Below are 18,062 nucleotides of genomic sequence, written 5' to 3'. Positions count from 1 at the left end.
ATAGAGCCAGGACTCTGTGCTCCGGCCAAGTGTGTGTTTTATGTTGAGTAGAACTAAAATAGTAGCCCACATCCAACCTCCATGGGCAGAGGACCACCACCGTGAAGTCACTCCTAAGACCTCCATGGGCAGAGGACCACCACCGTGAAGTCACTCCTAAGACCTCCATGGGCAGAGGACCACCACCGTGAAGTCACTCCTAAGACCTGCTGGTCACCAGATTTATAAGGAAACTTGATCTCTGCGGAGGAAGACAGTGAAGGTTGCGATTCCCTGTGCTTGCGCTAGATGGAGTGTGTCCCATGTGAGACACGTGGTCGTGAGCTGTGGATGCAATGGAATCTTAATGCCACCAAGTTCAGGACTCTACCCGGATGCTGCCACCTGGGCCACCGGGGTGACGCTCATGCCTATGCCTACAAAGGAAAGCCCTGCGGCTCCTGAGACTTTTACGTTCATCCTTTCCTCGCCTGTGGGGGTGGAGGGGAGACTGATGCCCTTTCTAGTGCTAATTAACGTCTCCCGGATACAGGACATTGATTTGGAAAATGACATGCTGTCAAGATCAAGCAAACACCGGTATGCTTTTCTGTGGACAGGAAACATCAGCCCTTTGACTGCACCGATCTTTTATTGCCCTTACACAGTGAGCCAGGCACAAGGGCCTTTCCCCAGCCAGCATTTCTGAAGACCACACACTTTATGCCCCCCAGATCAACAGCACTCCTTAGGAGCTATGAAGTCAGTTTCTGCAGAGTTCAGCAGACCTGCCTGATACAGCTGCTGGCCAGTCCTCCCCAGCCTAGGAGGCACACGCATACACACACACACACACACATGCAATGGCAGAAAGGGCGGCTCCTCCAACTCCCTTCTGGACTTCTGGCATCCACCTGTACCTGTGACAGAGGTTGCCTTGTGAGTGAACTGAAGCCCCCTGCACCCCCTTTTCCTGATAGCCCCCCTAGGCTCTGGGTCTCAGGTGGTCTGAATACACACCTGTTCACCTCTGGGGAGCCATCCTGGTCACTGAGGGACTGTAAGAGAGAAGCAGATAAACCATGGTGTCTTCCTAGCCCTCCAGGAGCCAGCCAGGGTGTTCTAGCAGCCAGAGGTGCTGTTTGAGCTGGGACGGCAGAGCTAAGCCCAGGGTCCCTGCTTTGTCCAACAGGCTCCTTACCTCGTACCTCCAGACGGCACTCACACTGTGCCTCACCCTGCAAGTTGGTGGCCCTGCAGACATAGACACCCCCATCATAGGGGCAGGGCTTCCTGATCTCCAGGGTCAGGACTCCCTGCTTGCTGAACATGCGGAAACGAGCGTCTTCTCCCAGGTCCAGGCCATTCTTGAACCAGGAAATCTTGGGCTGTATGACAAGTGAAAGGAGAAAGACTAGGGAAGCGTCCAGGTGATGGGGAACTGGTGGGGTTCAGAGGGACTGTTCGAGCACCCACTGGAGCACAGACTCAGCCCGGGGCTGAGAGTGAACAGAGCCTTCAGTGAGGCCTTTGGCCCTGTTCAGGGGAAGGCTAGAAGATATCTAGAGATGGACAAAGAGAGTAGGCAACTCGAACGGACTACCCAAAGGGAGCCCAGGAGACCAGCCTCCAGGCAGTCTAGCCCAGGACCTTGAGTCCCTACCTTCGGACTACCCCGGACAGCACAGCAGAGGACAGCATTGTAGCCTGCAATGATGGAGCGGTTTGCCAAGGGCTGAGTGAAGCTCGGGGCTTCAGAGAAGTCCAGGGCCTTGTACGTGGGTGGCTCGTATGTGATGCCTGTTGGCAGCAAGTCTTAGTACCAAGAAAGTCACCCCAAGCTAGGCTCTCTTCCCTTCCCCAGTGGAACTCCCCACAGTGGGAGTGATGGTGCGGCACCTGGTCTTGGAATAAAGACAGGCTCCTTGGTGGTAGCGGCTTTGTCACTGGAACCCACCATGTTGTGGCTGAAGACCCGGAAGTAGTAGCCGTTGCCAGTGATGAGCTCCGATACCACGCAGTGAGTGCGACGGTAATGTTCCAAAACAGTGAACCACTCCTGGAGGGTATGAAGGAAAGGGGGCTCTTTGAGGGTGCCTCTTGTGCCTCTACCCCTACGGTGGAGGAAACCAGATTACTGGATTAAGCAAGGGGAGGACTGTTAGGCCGCAGAGGGTATGTGGAGGCCCAGGGCCCCGGACTCACCATGGACTTCTTGTCAGCTTTCTGTACAGTGTAACCCCAGAGCTCTGTATTGCCATCATCTTGGGGTGGCTTCCACTCCAAAGCCACATTGAAACCCCAAGTCTCAACGATCCGGATATCCTGGGGAGGACTTGGCTTGTCTGCAGGAGACAGATCTGATTGGATCACTGCACATTCTGAAGCTGCCTGAGCTGAAGCAGGGGGATGCTAGCATATAGAGCCCTTCTGCAGGGGGCGGGTTTGCAGTCTCCACGTCAGGAGATGGATGTACTGAAAGGGAGGCTCTGGGCTACATACCCACAATCTGTAGGACCAGCGTGGCCTTGTCCTCCATGTTCTCAATTCGAACTGTCACCTGGTAGGTGCCCGAGTGGGTGCGGCGGGCAGCCCGGATGAACAAGATGGTGTCCGTGGGGCTGTTGCGTATGCTCACCTCATCACCTGCCAGTGGCTGCCCCTCTTTGGTCCAGGTCACCTGAGGCCGAGGTTTGCCCTGGGGGAAGATGACCAGCCCAACCCTGAGCTTGTCTCTCTGCAAGGGCTGGCTGGCACTACACCAGCCACACATGGGACTGGGGTCTCAGGGTCCACAGCCCCAGATCCTTCCACTGTGGTTTCTCCCTTGGGACAGGGAAGGGCTCAACCTACCTGGAAAGGAATGAGGAGGTTCACGGGCTCCCCAACCTTCTTCTGGATGTTCTGGCGCAGGTGTCTGGGCAGCTGGAGTCGTGGTCGTTCTGGGGGTTAAAGGGAGGCCCCAGCCTGAATGATCTCACAGGTCCAGAGCACCATAACTAGGAAGAAAGCTGCCCGGGCCAGATTCTCCTAAGCCCCAGGAGTTCCAGGATGCTATCCACGGAGCCTCCCTGTAGTCCTATCATTTTGTTTTGTTTTGTGCGTGTTGTTTTCACTTTTTTAGATTTATTTATGTGTTTGAGCATTTTGTCTGCATGTATGTATGTGCACCTTGTGTGTGCTGGCAGAGGTCAGAAAAAGGCAGTGAGTCCCCTGGAACGGAGTTCAGGAATGGTTAGGAGCCATGCATATGGGTGCTGGAAGTCAAACCCTGGTCCTCTGCAAGAACAGCAAGTTCTCGTAACTGTTAAACCATCTCTCTTTCTTTGAAGAGTAACTCATGTAACCTAGACTGGCCATAAACCCCTCATCCTCCTGCCTCCACCTCCAAGTGCCAGGATTACAAGTATATGCCACCATATCCAGCTTCACTTTAAGAGGGCAAGCGACTTATTTGGAGTCACGCACCTTGTAAAATGTAAGTTAAGGCATATTCTAGGCTTTTAGAGCCTCTGCCCAGAACTGGTTAAATCTGTTACTTCTTTCCAGTCTGGAGAACCAATCCTACCTTTGTTGAGGTAAGGAACAGAAGAATGAGCCAGGGGCGTGTGGCACACACCTTTAATCTCAGAGGCAGAGGCTCTGTAAGTTTGAGGCCAGCCTGGTCTACTAGTTCCAAGATAGCCAGGACTACACAGAGAGACCCTGTCTCAACCAACAATAACAACAACAGAAAAATGGAAAGAGGATCCCAGATCACCCTAAATGCCCCTGAGCCTCCTGTTCAGTTCTGTGAATGGTCTGTGTGCTGGAGTGCTGGGGATATTATCCTAAGGTGTGTGGCTTTTGTTTCTGCTGCATTTGTTTCACTCTGTGAAGCTGATTCTTTGCCTGTCTAAAACACCTGATAGTCTAATAAAGCTCTGAGTGGCCTATAGTGAGGCCGGAGCAAGGATAGGCGGGGCTGGCATGCAGAGAGGATAGGTAGGAGAAATGAGGCCAAGAAGGAAGGAGTAACAATAGAACAAGGGAAGGAGGACATAAGGGGCCAGCCACGGAGTCAGAGTGAAAGTAACACACACAGAAGTAAGAGAAGGGAAAGCCCAGAGACAAAAGGCAGTTGGGATAATTTAAGTTAGGAAAAGTTGGGAAGAAATAAGCCAAGCTAAGGCCGGGCATTCCTAACCAAGAATAAACCTCTATGTATGATTTATTTGGGAGCTGAGTGGGTGGCCCTCCAAAAAGCCAAGAGTGAAACATCAAACAACACTGGAGGTGAAACAGAACAAGAAAGTTATGGCCTATATACTTCCTGGTCCAGAACTAGGGGCTCTGGGGAAAACCAGGACATAGATGAAGGCCCTGGTCCCTTCTGCCCCAGCCCCCCTGCCTCTGGCAGGGCCTCTTTGGTTGGGAACAGGAGGTCAGTGCCAGGTGTCATCGCAGAAGAACACTCACGCAGTATCTCCTGTACTGTCACAGGCTCCTTGGTGATGACAGGGGCTCCAGGTCCTGCCACATTGTGTGCCCTCACTCGGAACTGCAGCCGTGCCCCAGTGGGCAGGTCCTTCACCAGCAGTGAGCTGCGCTCTGTCAGCCCCTGCAGAGCCATCACCCACTCCGAGCCTGGGTGTGGGCACAGATGAGGGAGAGTCAGAAAAATCCCTCCCACCTTCTGAGGGCTGCCCAGGGCCCAGCAGGGTGCTGGGGCTGCCGCGGTGGGGTACTCACAACCCTCCTGGCAGTACTCCACACTGTAGCCATCCAGGCCTCCTGCACCCACACGCTCAGGGGGCCGCCACTTGAGTGAGACAGTGGTGTCAGACACATCCTCCACAGTCAGGTGGGTTGGTTCACCAGGGGGCGCTGAGCAGAGACAGGTAGAGAGGGTCAGAGTGAGCCTGCACCACACGGGATGGATGACTTTCTACATGGATGTAGGAAGGACTCTCCTGTCAGTGTAGGGCATGCTAGATGGGTCGAGAAAGCCAACAAGTGTGAAACGTGGGTGTTTCCTGGCCTTGTAGGGCTAGGTGAGTAAGGCTGGGGCTGTGACTCGTCCATTTTAGGACTCAGATTCAGTTCCCAGCAACTCCAGCGAATCTAGGGGTTTCGCTGCCCTTTTAGGGTCTCTGAGAGAGTGGCGCACACCTTTAAACCCAGCACTCAGAAGGCAGAGGCAGGTGGATCTCTGTGAGTTTGAAGCCAGTCTGGTCTACATAGAGAGTCAGCCAGAGCTACATAAGTAAAACCCTGTCTCAAATCATAGAGGGACATGACTAGCATCCCCCAGGGTGTCTGTTCTATCAGTGAGGTGTCTCTGAGATGTCCTCATCTGTAAGACAAGGCAGGTTACCCCCGACAGTACAGGAGCCCAGGCATGTGAAGGCCTGTGCAGAGGCCGCCTGTCAGCTAAGAGGCTGCTGCCATCTGCCCTCTTGCCCCAGCTTGTTCACCTATAGGCATGAAGGGCTGAGAGGCAGGGCTGGGCCTGGACATTCCCACAGCGTTGACCGCATACACGCGCATCTCATAGGCTACGCCCTCGATCATGCGCCTCGCCTCATGGCTCAGCTCCCGCAGCAGATCAAAGTTGAGCCTCATCCACCTGTAGCTCTTCTTCTTCTTGCGCTCCAGGATGTATCCTGAGAGAGACGAGAGCTCAGTCTGTGCCCAGCCACTCAGCTGACAGCTGCCCTTGGCCGTCCCGGTGCTCACCCAGGACCGGCTGCCCGCCATCATAGGCAGGTGGTTCCCACTGCACCGTGCAGGAGTCCTCGCCCACATTGCTGATCCTGGGGGCCGCGGGAGCGTCTGGCACATCTTGATAGGGACAAGGAATCACGTCAACTGTGTCCACCCCTTTTCTTCACCCCCCCCCACCAGTAACAGCCACCTGCAACCACCACCTCCAGAGCCAAAGCCACCTAGAATCAGCTCATGCCACCACCCACCATCTCTCTTACCTCCCATGGCTCCTCACTGGCCATTTTCACCTCATGTACCAGCTCCAATTGGCTGGCTACATCCACCCAACCCACCTGGCCCTCCAGAACACAGAGATTGTCCCATGCTTATTTCTCCCAGAGAACGACCAATGACACAGGCAGTGGCATCTTACACATGCATGTCCCTTCAAGCAGGGCTTCTCTCTGACATAAAGAAACCAGTCACTACGATTGCGATTGCCTGCTCGCTAGTGCCCCTGCGATAGCTGCTGGACCCCCCCGTGGGGCTGCTCTATGCTCACCGATAACCTTGACTGTGAGGTTGACCTGGTCCTCGCCCACGGGGTTCTTTACTGTGACGGTGTAGACACCTTCATCTTCTTTCTCTGCTCCCTCAACTGTGAAAACACTGCGGTCTTTGGTGGTCTCCACACGGACCCGGCCCTCTGTCTCACACAACAGCTGAAAGGGAGAGAGAATTGGGGACAAGACCCAAGTCAACCTGTAAGGTTGCCATCAGCGGAAGTTCAGTGCTGGGTCTGTGGGAAGCGGTGGGGACAGAGCCTGGGTGGGAACTGAACCCCCATGAGTGACTAGTTTAAAATTTTCAATGTGACACCACAGGCAAGGGCTCAGACTCTAATCTAGTTTTATCATGAAATCTAGACTCTGTGTGCCTCAATTTTCCTATCTGTCAAATGGGAAGAATGTGACCCCACAAGAGCTATTGTGAGGCTCCAGAAAGACCACAATACCCAGTCCTTCAGAAGAACCCGCAGTGGCCATGCCAGGCAGGGTGCCAGGGAAGGCACTCCCTCCCCCTTACTGAGAGGAGCACAGAGCCGAGGTCTGGAGGCACAGTCTCCAGGCAATCAGGAAGCCTCTTCCCTGCTGGCTAGCTTTCAGAGAGCCAGAGGTTGTCAGGGAGAAAAGCTACCCATGGTCTCCCCCAGCACAGCACCCTGCATCCCAAGATAGCAACCTGCCTGGCATGTGTCCACTGGTGCACTAGCGAGACCGCTATGGGGTGAGTGCTGCCCTGTTGGGACATGAGGCCTGCTCCACAGAGGGATGCCACGCTTGGTGCTGTGATACCGCTCAGAAGCCCTGGCTGAGGCGGCTCTAGGCCCCAGGGTTGAGCCTGCTATTGTTAGTTTTGTTAATGGTCATGTTGTCAAATTGTCTTATGTTTCTACCCACAGACCTGACCATCTCAACCTTAGTCAAGAAGCTTCTTTTTGCAGTGAAGAGCAAGCAGTCGAGACAGAGATGCGTAAAACTCAGTGCCGAGAGAAAGAGAACGAATGTTCAGCCCTAAGTCAGACATCTCTGTCAACTGCGCTGCTGAAGAGGGATGCTAGAGTTGGGTATAATGGGGGGTTCTGACTCACAGATCACAGTCCTCTGCAGGAGCCGGCAACAGGAACTGAGTCCTGCTGCCAGGCAAGAGGGGAGGGAGTGCTTGCAAGCTTTAAGGCTGCATTTATAGTGTAAGAAACCACGCCCAAGTTAGCTGAAGGAGCTTCACAGCGTGCTGCCCAGAGACTCAGAGAATGTCTAGAAGGTGAGGCAGGGAAAAGAGAAGAGCCCCACCCTGGCTGGCGCCCTGCAGGCTAGTGATAGTGCTGGGTCGCCCGTGTTCCAGTGCGTGGTCCCACACCTACGCATTTGTTGGCAGCACTAACTGAACTTAGAGGGTCAGAGAAACAAAAGACTAAGCGCTCCTGAGACAGGGCAAGTGGATGTCTGAGTTTTGAGGCCAGTCTGGTCCACATAGGGAGTTCCAGGTCAGCCAGGGCTGCATGAGTCCCAGTCTAGAAGAAGAAAAGGAGGAGGTGGGAGGGGAGAGTGTGGGGGCTGGAGGGGTAAAATGGTAGATATGCTCTTATTTCATTGTATATATGAATTAAATTCTCAAGAACAAGGAAAAATATTAATAAGAAGAAAGAGGGAAATGAGGCTGGGATTCAGGAACCATTCCAGTTACAATGACTTCCTAGCAAAGTCAAGGCCACTTTGGTGCGGGTCTGTCAGTTCCCTCCCCACATCCGTCCACCATTCCTCGGGGTGGACACGGCATAAGAAGAGAAAAGTGAAGACCCTGAGCCGCGCCTTGACTTCAAACTCACCTTCTTATCAAACACCCACTCTTCCTCTGCACCAGCATCTTCTGGGGCACCAGGAGGGGGCCCAGCTGGTGCCTTCTTCTCCTGGGAACAGAACAGACTGAATTAGGGCTAGAGGTTCTGAGTCAGCTTTTCTGCCGTGCCTGCATGTCTCCAACCACGCTCTGCCTTCTGGCCAGTGAGGGACCTCTGTGCTCCCAGTGAGTGGGGTGGTGGGGTATGGAGCAGAGCCATAGCTCATCTGCTACGACACAGGTAGGGAAACTGAGGCAGGAACCACAGTACCTGTGTGACAGTCTTCTGCCAGACCACAGAGGGAGCAGGATCCCCAGAAATAGGGACATCCAGGCGTAGCTTGTTTCCAGCAACAACCACAATGGTGTCTGGGGTTCTGCCGGGACAGTCCAAGTGGATCTTGGGGGGTTCTGTATGGGGGAGTACAGTTTAGAGGACCCACAAATGCGACAGAGGAGGTACACAGGTCATTCCATGGGTGCTGGAAGCTCATGTCCCTGACTGTTGGCTTTTGTCATTTTCATCTAGGTATAATTTATGGACATTAAAAAGTGCAAATTTCAGCAGAGTTAGTCCTGTGGGGGTTTTGTTTTATTTTTAAGACATGGTCTCAGTCGGGCGGTGGTGGCACACTGCTTTAATCCCAGCACTTGGGAGGCAGAGGCAGGGAGGATCTCTGTGAGTTCGAGGCCAGCCTGGTCTACAGAGTGAGATCCAGGACAGCTGGGACTGTTACACAGAGAAACTCTGTCTCAGGGGGAAAAAGAAAAAAAATGCAAAAGAAAAAGAGTTGGGCTAACACCTCACACTAGTGACACTGTCCCTGTCGCCTCTCACTTTAGACCTGAATAAATCAAAGCCAGAAGGCATGATTCAGCTGACAAAATCAGAGGAGTTTAATGTCCAAAATCCACACAGGAAGCCAGTTGCGCACAATTAATCCCAGCACTGGAGAGGGAAGAGGGGCGGATTCCTGGGGCTCAATGTCCAGCCAGCCTCACTTAATCAGAGCGTCAGGTCCCAGTGAGAGCCCCTCAGAATGGATGGTACCCAAGAACTAACCCCCTGGGTGGACTCTGGACTCCACATGTGTGCACATAAATTCACCTGCACTACACAAACACGCACACACACAAAGAATTCGAGGCCAGAGAGATTATGATTACCCAGTGCTCATGTCTAGTAGATCTGGGTTGTGCTGGCTAGATATTTCAGTTTGACACAGCTCTAGTAGAGGAAACCTCTACTGAGAAAAAAAAAGGCCTCCATAAGCTGAGAATGAAGGCCACCCTGTAGGGCGTTTTCTTAGTGATTGATGGGGGCGGGCCCAGCCTGTTATGGGTGGTGCCATTCCCTGGGCTGGAGGTACTGGGTTCTATAAAGAAGCAGGCTGAGCAAACCATGAGGAACAAGCCAGTAAGTAGCACCCCAAGGTCTCTGCATCAGCTCCTGCCTACAGCTTCCTACTCTGAGTTCCTGCCCTGACTCCCTTCAATGAAGGGCTATGATGTGGAAGTGTTCGCTGAATAAACCCTGTCCTCCTCCCACCAGCTTCTGCTCACAGCGGCAGAAACCTAGACATGGGTCCCTATTCCAAGGTCCTTGTCATCTCTAGCTGTGACGAGAAAGGGGTTTGGGTTGAACTGGGATGTGGGGAAAGAGACAAAGCTGGGTTGGCACAGAAGGGTCCCAAGACTCACCCTGCCTGGGTACAAAGTCAATCTTGACCTCTGAAAGAGAAGAAAAGCAAGGAACACTAAGAGAAAGGAAGGGCCCAGCCACAGGGCATCCGGCTTTGCCCCAACTGTGTATGCTTGCACACACACGTGCACACACACACGACTAGTTCACCCATGAAGTGGAGCTTGGCAGACAGGTTGCAGGCACACATGCACACACACGCACACACACGTGCGCACACACACACACACGCACACGCACACACACACACACGGCTAGTTCACCCATGAAGTGGAGCTTGGCAGACAGGTTGCAGGCACACATGCACACACACGCACACACACGTGCGCGCACACACACACACACGCACACGCACACACACACACACGGCTAGTTCACCCATGAAGTGGAGCTTGGCAGACAGGTTGCAGGCAAATCCTTCAGGCACGAAACTGTAGTCAGCCTCGTCAGCAGGTGTGACATCGTCAATGGTCAGTTTGTGGACCCTGAAGGGCAGTGGGAACACAAAGGTCCCTACCGTGTCACACAGTGCTGACCTCTCTGTGCCTCACCCTGGCTCCTTCATGTCCTGGTATTTAAAATGTGGTTTCTCTCTCTAGCCTCGTGCTTACCAGCTCCCTCCCGTGTTCTCAGAGGTCAGCAGTGCAGAAGAGATGCCTGCATTGGGGCATCCCTATGTCAGGGGCCCTTGGAGACAGGCAAAGGCTGATCTGGGATGAGCCAGCAACACCTCCTCCATGGTCTCTGGTCTCAGGTGGGGAAATGGCAGGGCACCTGACCCTGTGTGTCCCACACTCTTTCTCCCGCACCGCTGCCCTCTTGTCTTACAGAGGCTCTCCCTCTGGGATTTCCTCACATCTGTCCTCTGCAATATTGTCTTCCTGCTCTCTTCTTTTTTTAAGATTTATTTATTTATTATGTATACAGTGTTCTGTCTGCATGTATCCCTGCAGGCCAGAAGAGGGCACCAGCTCTCATTACACATGGTTGTGTAACCACTATGTGGTTGCTGGGAATTGAACTCAGGAGCTCTGGAAGAGCAGCCAGTGCTCTCTCTCTTTCACTCACCGCCCTATATGGGACACCTTTATGCGGCTGTCAGGCACCAGCTCCTTCCCGTTCTTCAGCCACACGCCACGCACATTCTCATCTGAAACCTCACACTTAAACACAGCCTGGTCCTTGGCACCCACTGCCAGATCTGCGATGCTTTGGTACACCTCCAGTTTCTTCTCTGGGGGATAGATAGAGCCGATAGATAGAGCCTATGATAAGGACGGATGCAGTAGTGCGGACCTCTGTGGGGACGTGTGGGCTTGCAGGCAGTGGCAGGTGTGCAGGCATCTGGCCAGGTATGTGCATTTGTGAAACAGACGCGTGTGCCTAAACTTGGGTTCAGGGGTGACACTGCCAGGCTCACCTGACCCCCACCCCCACGCCAACACTCTGCAGTGCTTACTTCAGCACAACCATTTTACAGATGAGAAGATGGGGCTCAGGGTACCAAAGACGCCCAAAGCCCGTTCCCTCCCTGTGGCCGGTCAGGCTTGGGCTGGTACCCTCACCTTGCACAATGAGCTCAGCCAGTGCCTGGCCTCCGCTTGTGCGTACTGCGTAGTGTCCTGCATCCTCCAGTGTTGCTTCGTTGATGATCAGGTGGTGTTTCTGCCCATCCTTCTTGAACCGGTATTTGAAGGTCTCCTCACGAGTGAGCTCCACCCCGTCCTTCAGCCTGGACAGACATGGGACAATGGATGTCTCCACCCCCACCCCCCAGCCCTGCCTCGCACCCCCACACTCCTACACTCACCATTTGACTTGGGCCCCTTCTTCGGATACTTCACACTCAAACTCCACACGCTGTCCCACCATCACCAGCTGGTCCTCCAGGGACCGTGTGATGAGCACCGGGGGCTCTGTCCAGGGGAGAATACCGTGAGGGCTGCTTCCCTGTGGCCTCTTTTCCTCCAGGGTCCCCCGGTCCCGCGCCCACCTTTGACAAAGAGCTCTGTGCCGCATTTCTCGCCCCCCACTACACACTGGTAGGCTGCATCATCCGCCAGGGAGCATTGGCTGATGATCAGGGTGCGCTTGGTCCCGATGGACTCGAAGATGTACCTGGGCAGGGCACAGGGCGTATCAGGAGGGCCATGGCTATCCCTCCTGGGCTTACTGTGGAACTGGCTGATCCCTTCACAAACCCCACGCCTGCTTCCAGTTGTCAAGGAGAGACTTACTTGCTATGGAAGAGAAGGGGCCATTGCAGGGTTCCACACAGAAGGAAGTGATACATAGGGAAAAAGAGAGACGGATTAGGTTAAATGACCTGGAATTAGACCCTGGGGGTCGGGAGGGAATAGGGGAGATATAAATGAGGACTGGAGAGGTAGGGCGGGGCAGCTCTCCCCAGCCCCAGGGCCCGGGACCCCGCCCACCCCCACCACACCTGCCACTCATCTGGATCTCCTGTCCATTCTTCAGCCACTTGACCTCAGCGTCCGGATCAGCCAGTTCCACAGTAAGCCGGATCTTGTGGCCTTTGTTTACCTGGTAAGCAGGCTCCAGCTTCTTCTGAAAGGCTGAACACCACACCTCAGCCCAGCAGCCCTCAACGCCCACGTTTCCCCAGGCAGCAGCCACAGCCGCCAAGGCAGCTGCCTACATCTTCCCTGCCCTGCTGTGTATTCCTGCCACACCCTCTGGGTTTTTGTGATGACCGTGTCTTCAGTCTCTGTTCTGTGTCTGTCCATCCCTTTGTCTGTCTCTGCCCTGCCTTCCTTCAGGTTGTTTCTAACTGCTCAGCTCTTGGGCAGGGTCAGAGGCATCGTGAGAATGGAAAATGTGACCCATGCCCCTCTCTTCCTCTCATTAACGTCAAGCCTCATTTTAGCGTCCCTAACAACTTCCCTCCCTAGTGCTGTCACTGCCCAGTCCTCCAGGCCACTGCCCTAAGTCTAGTGTTGCAGGGAGAGAATGGGATTAGGGAGATGGAGTGAGTGCCCTCCAGTCAGTCCAGAGCCCAGGGCCACCTCACAAATGCTTCCCCTTGCAGCCATGTTGGTAAAACCAGAGCTACAGCCCTGAAATACTCAGGCTGGGCCTGGAGACAGCAGCGTAGGAACACGGGTGTCCAGTGCTATCCCTTAGTCTCTGTGCCTCAGGTTCCTTACTTGCCAAAGTGAACTGATAATAGTCTCTGTATGGTGGTGCTGTTGGGAGAATTACATTAGGTAATTATGTAAAACATGCTCTGTGTTGCTTATGTGTTCGTTCACTCTCTTTACTGCCAGTACTGTCTTACCCCAGCCTGCAGGCTCTTGTGTGGTGCTTTCGGACGTAGCAGCTGTACACTGGGAGCTAGAGTGGGAAGGGCTAACCTGTGCTCTTCTTCTCCTCATGCTTCATGCCCTTGAGCCTCCTCAGCATGCCTCGCAGATCCGTGACGCCGTGCTGGAAGGCGATGCGCTCGTACTCTGAGGGTGGCGCCCGTCTCAGGATCTCCCACACGTCCTCTTCAGCAGGCGCCTCCAGTTTTGAGTCCCTGTGCCCCATAGGCCACTGGGAAGCTTAAGGCAGTCCCTCTTGTCCCTTCCTGGGGGGGGGGGTTCCTGGACACAGGATGGGGGACTACCTCTGCCCTATTCCCTCCCCTCTCCTCCCCCTTCCTTTCTCTTCCCTTCTCCCTACTTTTTAATCCCCTTTCTCCCAGTCTACAGGCCTAGGAGTTTTGGGGGTTGAACTAGGGTGGATTCTGAGGTTGCCTGGGCACTCACCTCCGGAAACTGCTGCTCCCAATGAGGAAGAAAGGACAGGGACACATTAGAAGTTTGAGCCCTTCCCTACCAAGACTGGGGTCCTTCCCAGGGCCTCCACTTCCTCCCTCTTCCAAATACTGTGCCCCTACTTTTCAGAGCAGACCTGCTCTTCTTAATATCCGATAGAGTATGGGGGCCACCCGAAGCCTCAGGAGTGTCACCCTGAGGTGTGTGTTTCACCAAACCCCGGAAGAAAGAGCGCACACCCCCAAAGCCAATGTTCTCTTGCCCCAGAGGCTCCCAAACCCATTGCTTACTCTCTGGGCAGGAAGGAACAGCAGCAGTAGCCATAGGGAGAGAGGGAAGGCAGGACAGAAAAAGAAATAAAGTCAAGGGCTTGGCTAGGTCCTCAGAGTCCTCAGGAATGACCTACTGGAGATGCTACGTGGGGCCTTAGGGGGGTACACCGAGGATGGGTGTCAGGACAAAAGTCCTTTCCACACTGGGATTCTCCCATTTAACAAGGAATTCAGCTCAGAGAGGTGGTGTGTGCAGAGCCACAGAGCTGGGAAACCTCAAGGTCACTCCCTGCCCTGGGAGCCGCGACCCAAGGACTTACCTCTTCTTCAGCAAGGAGCTGAAGTCCAGAGTCCCCACATCTTCATGGCTGTCACTGTGGAAAGGGGACCCCATGAGGCTTCTGGGGAACTCGAAGGGGCTTAGAGGGTGGGGTGGAGTAGGAGGAAGGGACACAGCCCAATGGGGCTCCCACCCATCTCAGATACACCTGGGGTCTGGGTATGGGACAGAGAAGGACAGGAAAGGGTACCTGGTTCGCCGTCCTGTCCCAGCCAGGCTCCTGTGGGTTAGACAGTGTCTTCAGTGACCCAGGAGCCAGTTTCCCTGCCCTTCACAGCTCTGACCCCCGTATGTCCCTATCCAAAACTTCGAGTGGCCTCGGCCTCTCCCACTGGCCTCCCCCAAGTCCTGAGGAAAGAGAGGCACTCACGTGCGGCGGAAAGCTGATCTGAGGTCCAAGTCTCCAGAGCCCATGGCCTCTGTATAGAAAGAGAATGAAGTGATAGGGTTGCTCAGAGGGGACCACGGGACTCAACCACCTTCTCAACTTGTCCCAGGGTCTGTGTCCAGAGAGGTGAGACAGTTTGCCATCCCAACCCCTATGGTAGGCAGCTTTCCACGCACCTCCCAGTTCACACTCAACTGTGTCAGGGACACAAACAATTGAAGCAGAGCCCACCCTTCATTTTCGTCCAAGCCTCCAATGACCCTGAAAGACCCTGAAAGCATGGATTTTGTTTGGTTTTGTTTTTCGAGACAAGGTTTCTCTGTGGCTTTGGAGCCTGTCCTGGAACTAGCTCTTGTAGACCAGGCTGGCTCCAAACTCACAGAGATCCGCCTGCCTCTGCCTCCCGAGTGCTGGGATTAAATTCATGTGCTACCACTGCCAGCAACCATGGATTTCTTTTACACCCTTGGTGATCAGCGCTGGACATGTGGTCAGTCTGGCTATCTAGCCACAGAGTCACCCTCTTTAATGTTGGGAGACAGAGCCTAAGGGACTAAGCACCCACGAAGACCACAAGACCAGGTCAGACACCAGGTCTCTCACCATGGACAGTGAGGTTGAAGTTGCAGCTGTCAAACTTGTCCTTGGTGGACACCTCGCAGCGGTAGCCCCCCGCAGAAGTGGCTTGGGCGTCTGTGATGTGCAGCTCAAACAGGTAGACCTGTGGGCAGGAGATGAAGGAAGTCAGGGTTCACACATACAGAGCTTATACTGTGTGATTTACAGAGGATCTACCTCTCAAGACCCACGACTGGTGCTTGCAGGCACATGAACATGAAATGCCAAGGAGACGGCTGACTCAGGAGCGGTTTTGTGCAGTGTGCAGCTGGTGCCCCCACCAGGTGCCCCACCTTGCTGGCTCTGTCGTAGCTGTCGTGAAGCTGTAGGTGCTGGCCCACCTTGCTGCTCAGGTCCACCCACTTGCCCTTGAACCACTTGACCACTGGTGGTTTCAGGAGGCTGGCCCCAGCCACGCGGGCCGAGAAGACAATGCTGCCCCCTGTAGGAGAGGGGCGACGGACTGAACTTGGGGTACTCTGGAGCTTACTTCCCATAACACCCCTGAGCACAGAAACCTCCACTCACCCACCGTCACCTCGCCATCCTGTGGCCGTGCCAGAAAAAGGCCGATAGGGTCATCGGGGGCTCCCTGACTCCCTGGGGCTGAGCCTGAGAAAAAAGGCTTTTGAGACCTGTCCTGGGACACTGTCCTCCCATTGGCCTGTCCCACATCGCCCAGCCCCCTTTACCTTCAGGACTTGGAACGTTTTCTTCCCACTCAGTGACTGGCGCTGGGACTTCTCTGGGGGCTCCAGGGGCCTCCTCAGAGGTGGGAGCAACTGCAGGCTCTGTCTTCTCGTGTGACACAGTTTCTAACCAGAGACACCACACACACCCTCTCAGGCTCCAGTCACCTCAGTCACCGGGATCGCGCCAAGGGGAGGCGCTGGCCTGCATCTCCTGTTCTCGCCCTCACAGCCCACCTGCTCCACGTCCGCATTTCTGCTCTGAACACCCCTGAAGTCCATCTGCTGTCCTCTTCCAGGCTCTGGTCTTGACCCAACCCCCCCCCCCCCCAGGCTCTTACGATTCCCTGCCAACACACACAGCTAGCCAAGTCCTTATCTAGGTGTGACGTCACTGTGGGCTGTGCAGGAGAGGGCTGCAGGTCAGTGTTATGTTTCCCCATCTTCACAATTCAGAAAAGGCGGCAGCCACCTCTAATGTGGAGAGAGATCTTGGTGCGGAAGCGGGAATGGACATTTTTGACTTACAGCATTGCCAGGGCCAAGGCGAGAACCTAGCATCCATTCCCTGCTCAGGGCTACAACTGAAACTCAAGCCTTGGGAAGAAGGTCGGCAAGCCCTTACCTGCCTCTGTGACCTTGAGGTCAAACTTGACCTTCGAGGAGCCCGCAACGACCGCGTAGGAACCCTGGTCTGCAGGGCACACATCTCGTACTGTCAGTGTGTGTCGCTTGCCCTCTGCTGCCAAACCGTACTTGTCACTGGCACCGATGTCACTGCCGTCCCGCTGCCACCGCACTTTCACGCCTGCGCGCTCTGTCTCAGCCTCAAACACGGCAGCGCTGCCTGTTGTCACCTCCACGGACCGTGGCTTCTTGTTGAAGGCTGACACTGAAGAGCCAGATGGAGACTGCGGGACTGGGCTCCCTGGTGCCCCATCCCTGCTGCCCTGCCGGTACCGGGCTCCCTGGTGCCCTATCCCTGCGCCCTGCGGGTACCAGGCTCCTTGGTACCCCATCCCTGCCGCCCTGCGGGGACCGGGCTCACTGGTACCCGTCCCTGCTACCCTTCTTTAAAGAGACTGGGGTAAGCACACTCCAAGTCTCTCATTAGTGCTCCAACAGTTCCACGGAGTAGGTGCAGCCATATTTATGTCTCAGGTTAAGTGATAGAAGATGATAGATGAAAGCAAGTCTGCTGTCCTGACCACCACACTCCTACCTTGGATCCTCTCCCTCCCGTCTAGGAACACTCCAGTTAAGCCCAGCCCACCTCCCACCAGAAGGCCCCCCCACCCCTGCACTCTGCCTACTTGGAATATAGCTAAATTTGTCCTCTGAGGGCTTCAGACTAAGAATGAACAACTGAGATAACGCTAGCCTGGGAGCAGGGGTGGGGTGAGGGTGCAGGTGGGGGGCTGAAGCTGGATCCCTGCCCTGCCCTGCCCCAGTGACCTCTGCAAGGGCACAGGCCTGGCCAGGCCCTGAATTACAGTTTCTCGGTTCTTTGTTCTTCTCCAGAGAAGAGGAAATGTCCTCCACGTCTAGTCAGGCGTGGTGGCGGACGTGGAGAGGTGAAAAGGGTCACTACCCCCACACACACTGTGCGTGAGACCAGGAGGTGCTCAGGGGCACATCGAGCCTGAGCACCTGGAGCCTGAATTTGGGCTCCCTGAAGTGAGGACCCTGGCTGAAGAAGAAACAGGTCAAGATGGAATGGGTGTTGACCTAGGTCCTTCTTTCAGTGGCCCTGGCACAGGTAGGAAGGGGAAAGAAACTGAGAAATAGACAGTCCAAAGATTATTCTAGCCCCTCCTGGAACCTCGAGGCCTCATCCACATTATCCTAGCCCTGCCCCCAAGCTGTGCACACCCACCGCCCCAGATTCACACCCAACCCATGCGTGCAGCTACCTGTTTTCTTCCCTGGCTCAGGCATCTTGAGAACGGTCACACCAGGCAGGTAAAGCCACCCAGGAGGAGCTGAGCAGGCCCTGTGGTCTCACTATTTATGAGAGCCATCCCCCTCCCCATCCCCGCTTATCTGACTCCTGCCAGTCACCCGCTAAATATAGACAAATTCCATCCAGCTGAAGTACCTCCATGGAGAAGATAGAGCCACTTGGTCCTCTGGCTCCCCTCCCCCTCCCCAGCATGGTCGGATGGCTTCTGCCCCTCCAACCCTCTGTGGACCTCAGGAGGTCC

At 54.8% G+C, this 18,062-nt stretch overlaps 1 protein-coding gene across 1 annotated transcript; it reads right to left on the bottom strand.

Moving 5' to 3' along the window:
* Positions 1 to 612: 612 nt before the first annotated feature.
* Positions 613 to 17,850, bottom strand: Mybpc3 (myosin binding protein C3). The gene is made up of 35 exons (XM_041637706.1): positions 17,772 to 17,850; positions 16,484 to 16,750; positions 15,862 to 15,984; positions 15,698 to 15,781; positions 15,463 to 15,611; positions 15,155 to 15,272; positions 14,534 to 14,582; positions 14,354 to 14,383; positions 14,144 to 14,197; positions 13,842 to 13,844; positions 13,543 to 13,554; positions 13,147 to 13,310; positions 12,216 to 12,348; positions 12,007 to 12,009; positions 11,763 to 11,887; positions 11,580 to 11,685; positions 11,335 to 11,501; positions 10,838 to 11,003; positions 10,148 to 10,254; positions 9,769 to 9,798; positions 8,339 to 8,478; positions 8,057 to 8,137; positions 6,230 to 6,389; positions 5,698 to 5,802; positions 5,436 to 5,624; positions 4,711 to 4,845; positions 4,438 to 4,605; positions 2,833 to 2,921; positions 2,482 to 2,677; positions 2,185 to 2,324; positions 1,879 to 2,038; positions 1,643 to 1,779; positions 1,181 to 1,367; positions 1,000 to 1,037; positions 613 to 899 (listed from the first exon to the last, which is right to left on the bottom strand). Exons 1-34 carry the CDS (start codon positions 17,794 to 17,796, stop codon positions 1,027 to 1,029), a joined length of 3,813 nt encoding a protein of 1,270 aa, XP_041493640.1. The 5' UTR covers positions 17,797 to 17,850; the 3' UTR covers positions 613 to 899; positions 1,000 to 1,026.
* Between the last annotated feature and the right edge of the window lie 212 nt (positions 17,851 to 18,062).

Source organism: Microtus oregoni, unplaced genomic scaffold, assembly GCF_018167655.1.
Source record: "Microtus oregoni isolate MIOR12 unplaced genomic scaffold, Mior012 000053F_ref0000044, whole genome shotgun sequence".
Lineage (NCBI taxonomy): Eukaryota > Metazoa > Chordata > Mammalia > Rodentia > Cricetidae > Microtus > Microtus oregoni.
The sequence above is the reverse complement of the archived record's forward strand: the minus strand, read 5'-3'. Positions and strand labels throughout refer to the sequence as shown.

What these genes read in the sequence shown, in the direction of transcription:
- Mybpc3 (XM_041637706.1), bottom strand. Translation starts at nt 17,796, where the DNA reads ATGCCTGAGCCAGGGAAGAAAACAG. An exon ending in GGAGTACTGCCAGGAGGGTT is followed by an intron (nt 4,606 to 4,710) that starts GTGAGTACCCCA and finishes GCCCACACCCAG; the next exon opens with GCTCGGAGTGGGTGATGGCT. An exon ending in CTGTCCGGGGTAGTCCGAAG is followed by an intron (nt 1,368 to 1,642) that starts GTAGGGACTCAA and finishes CTTGTCATACAG; the next exon opens with CCCAAGATTTCCTGGTTCAA.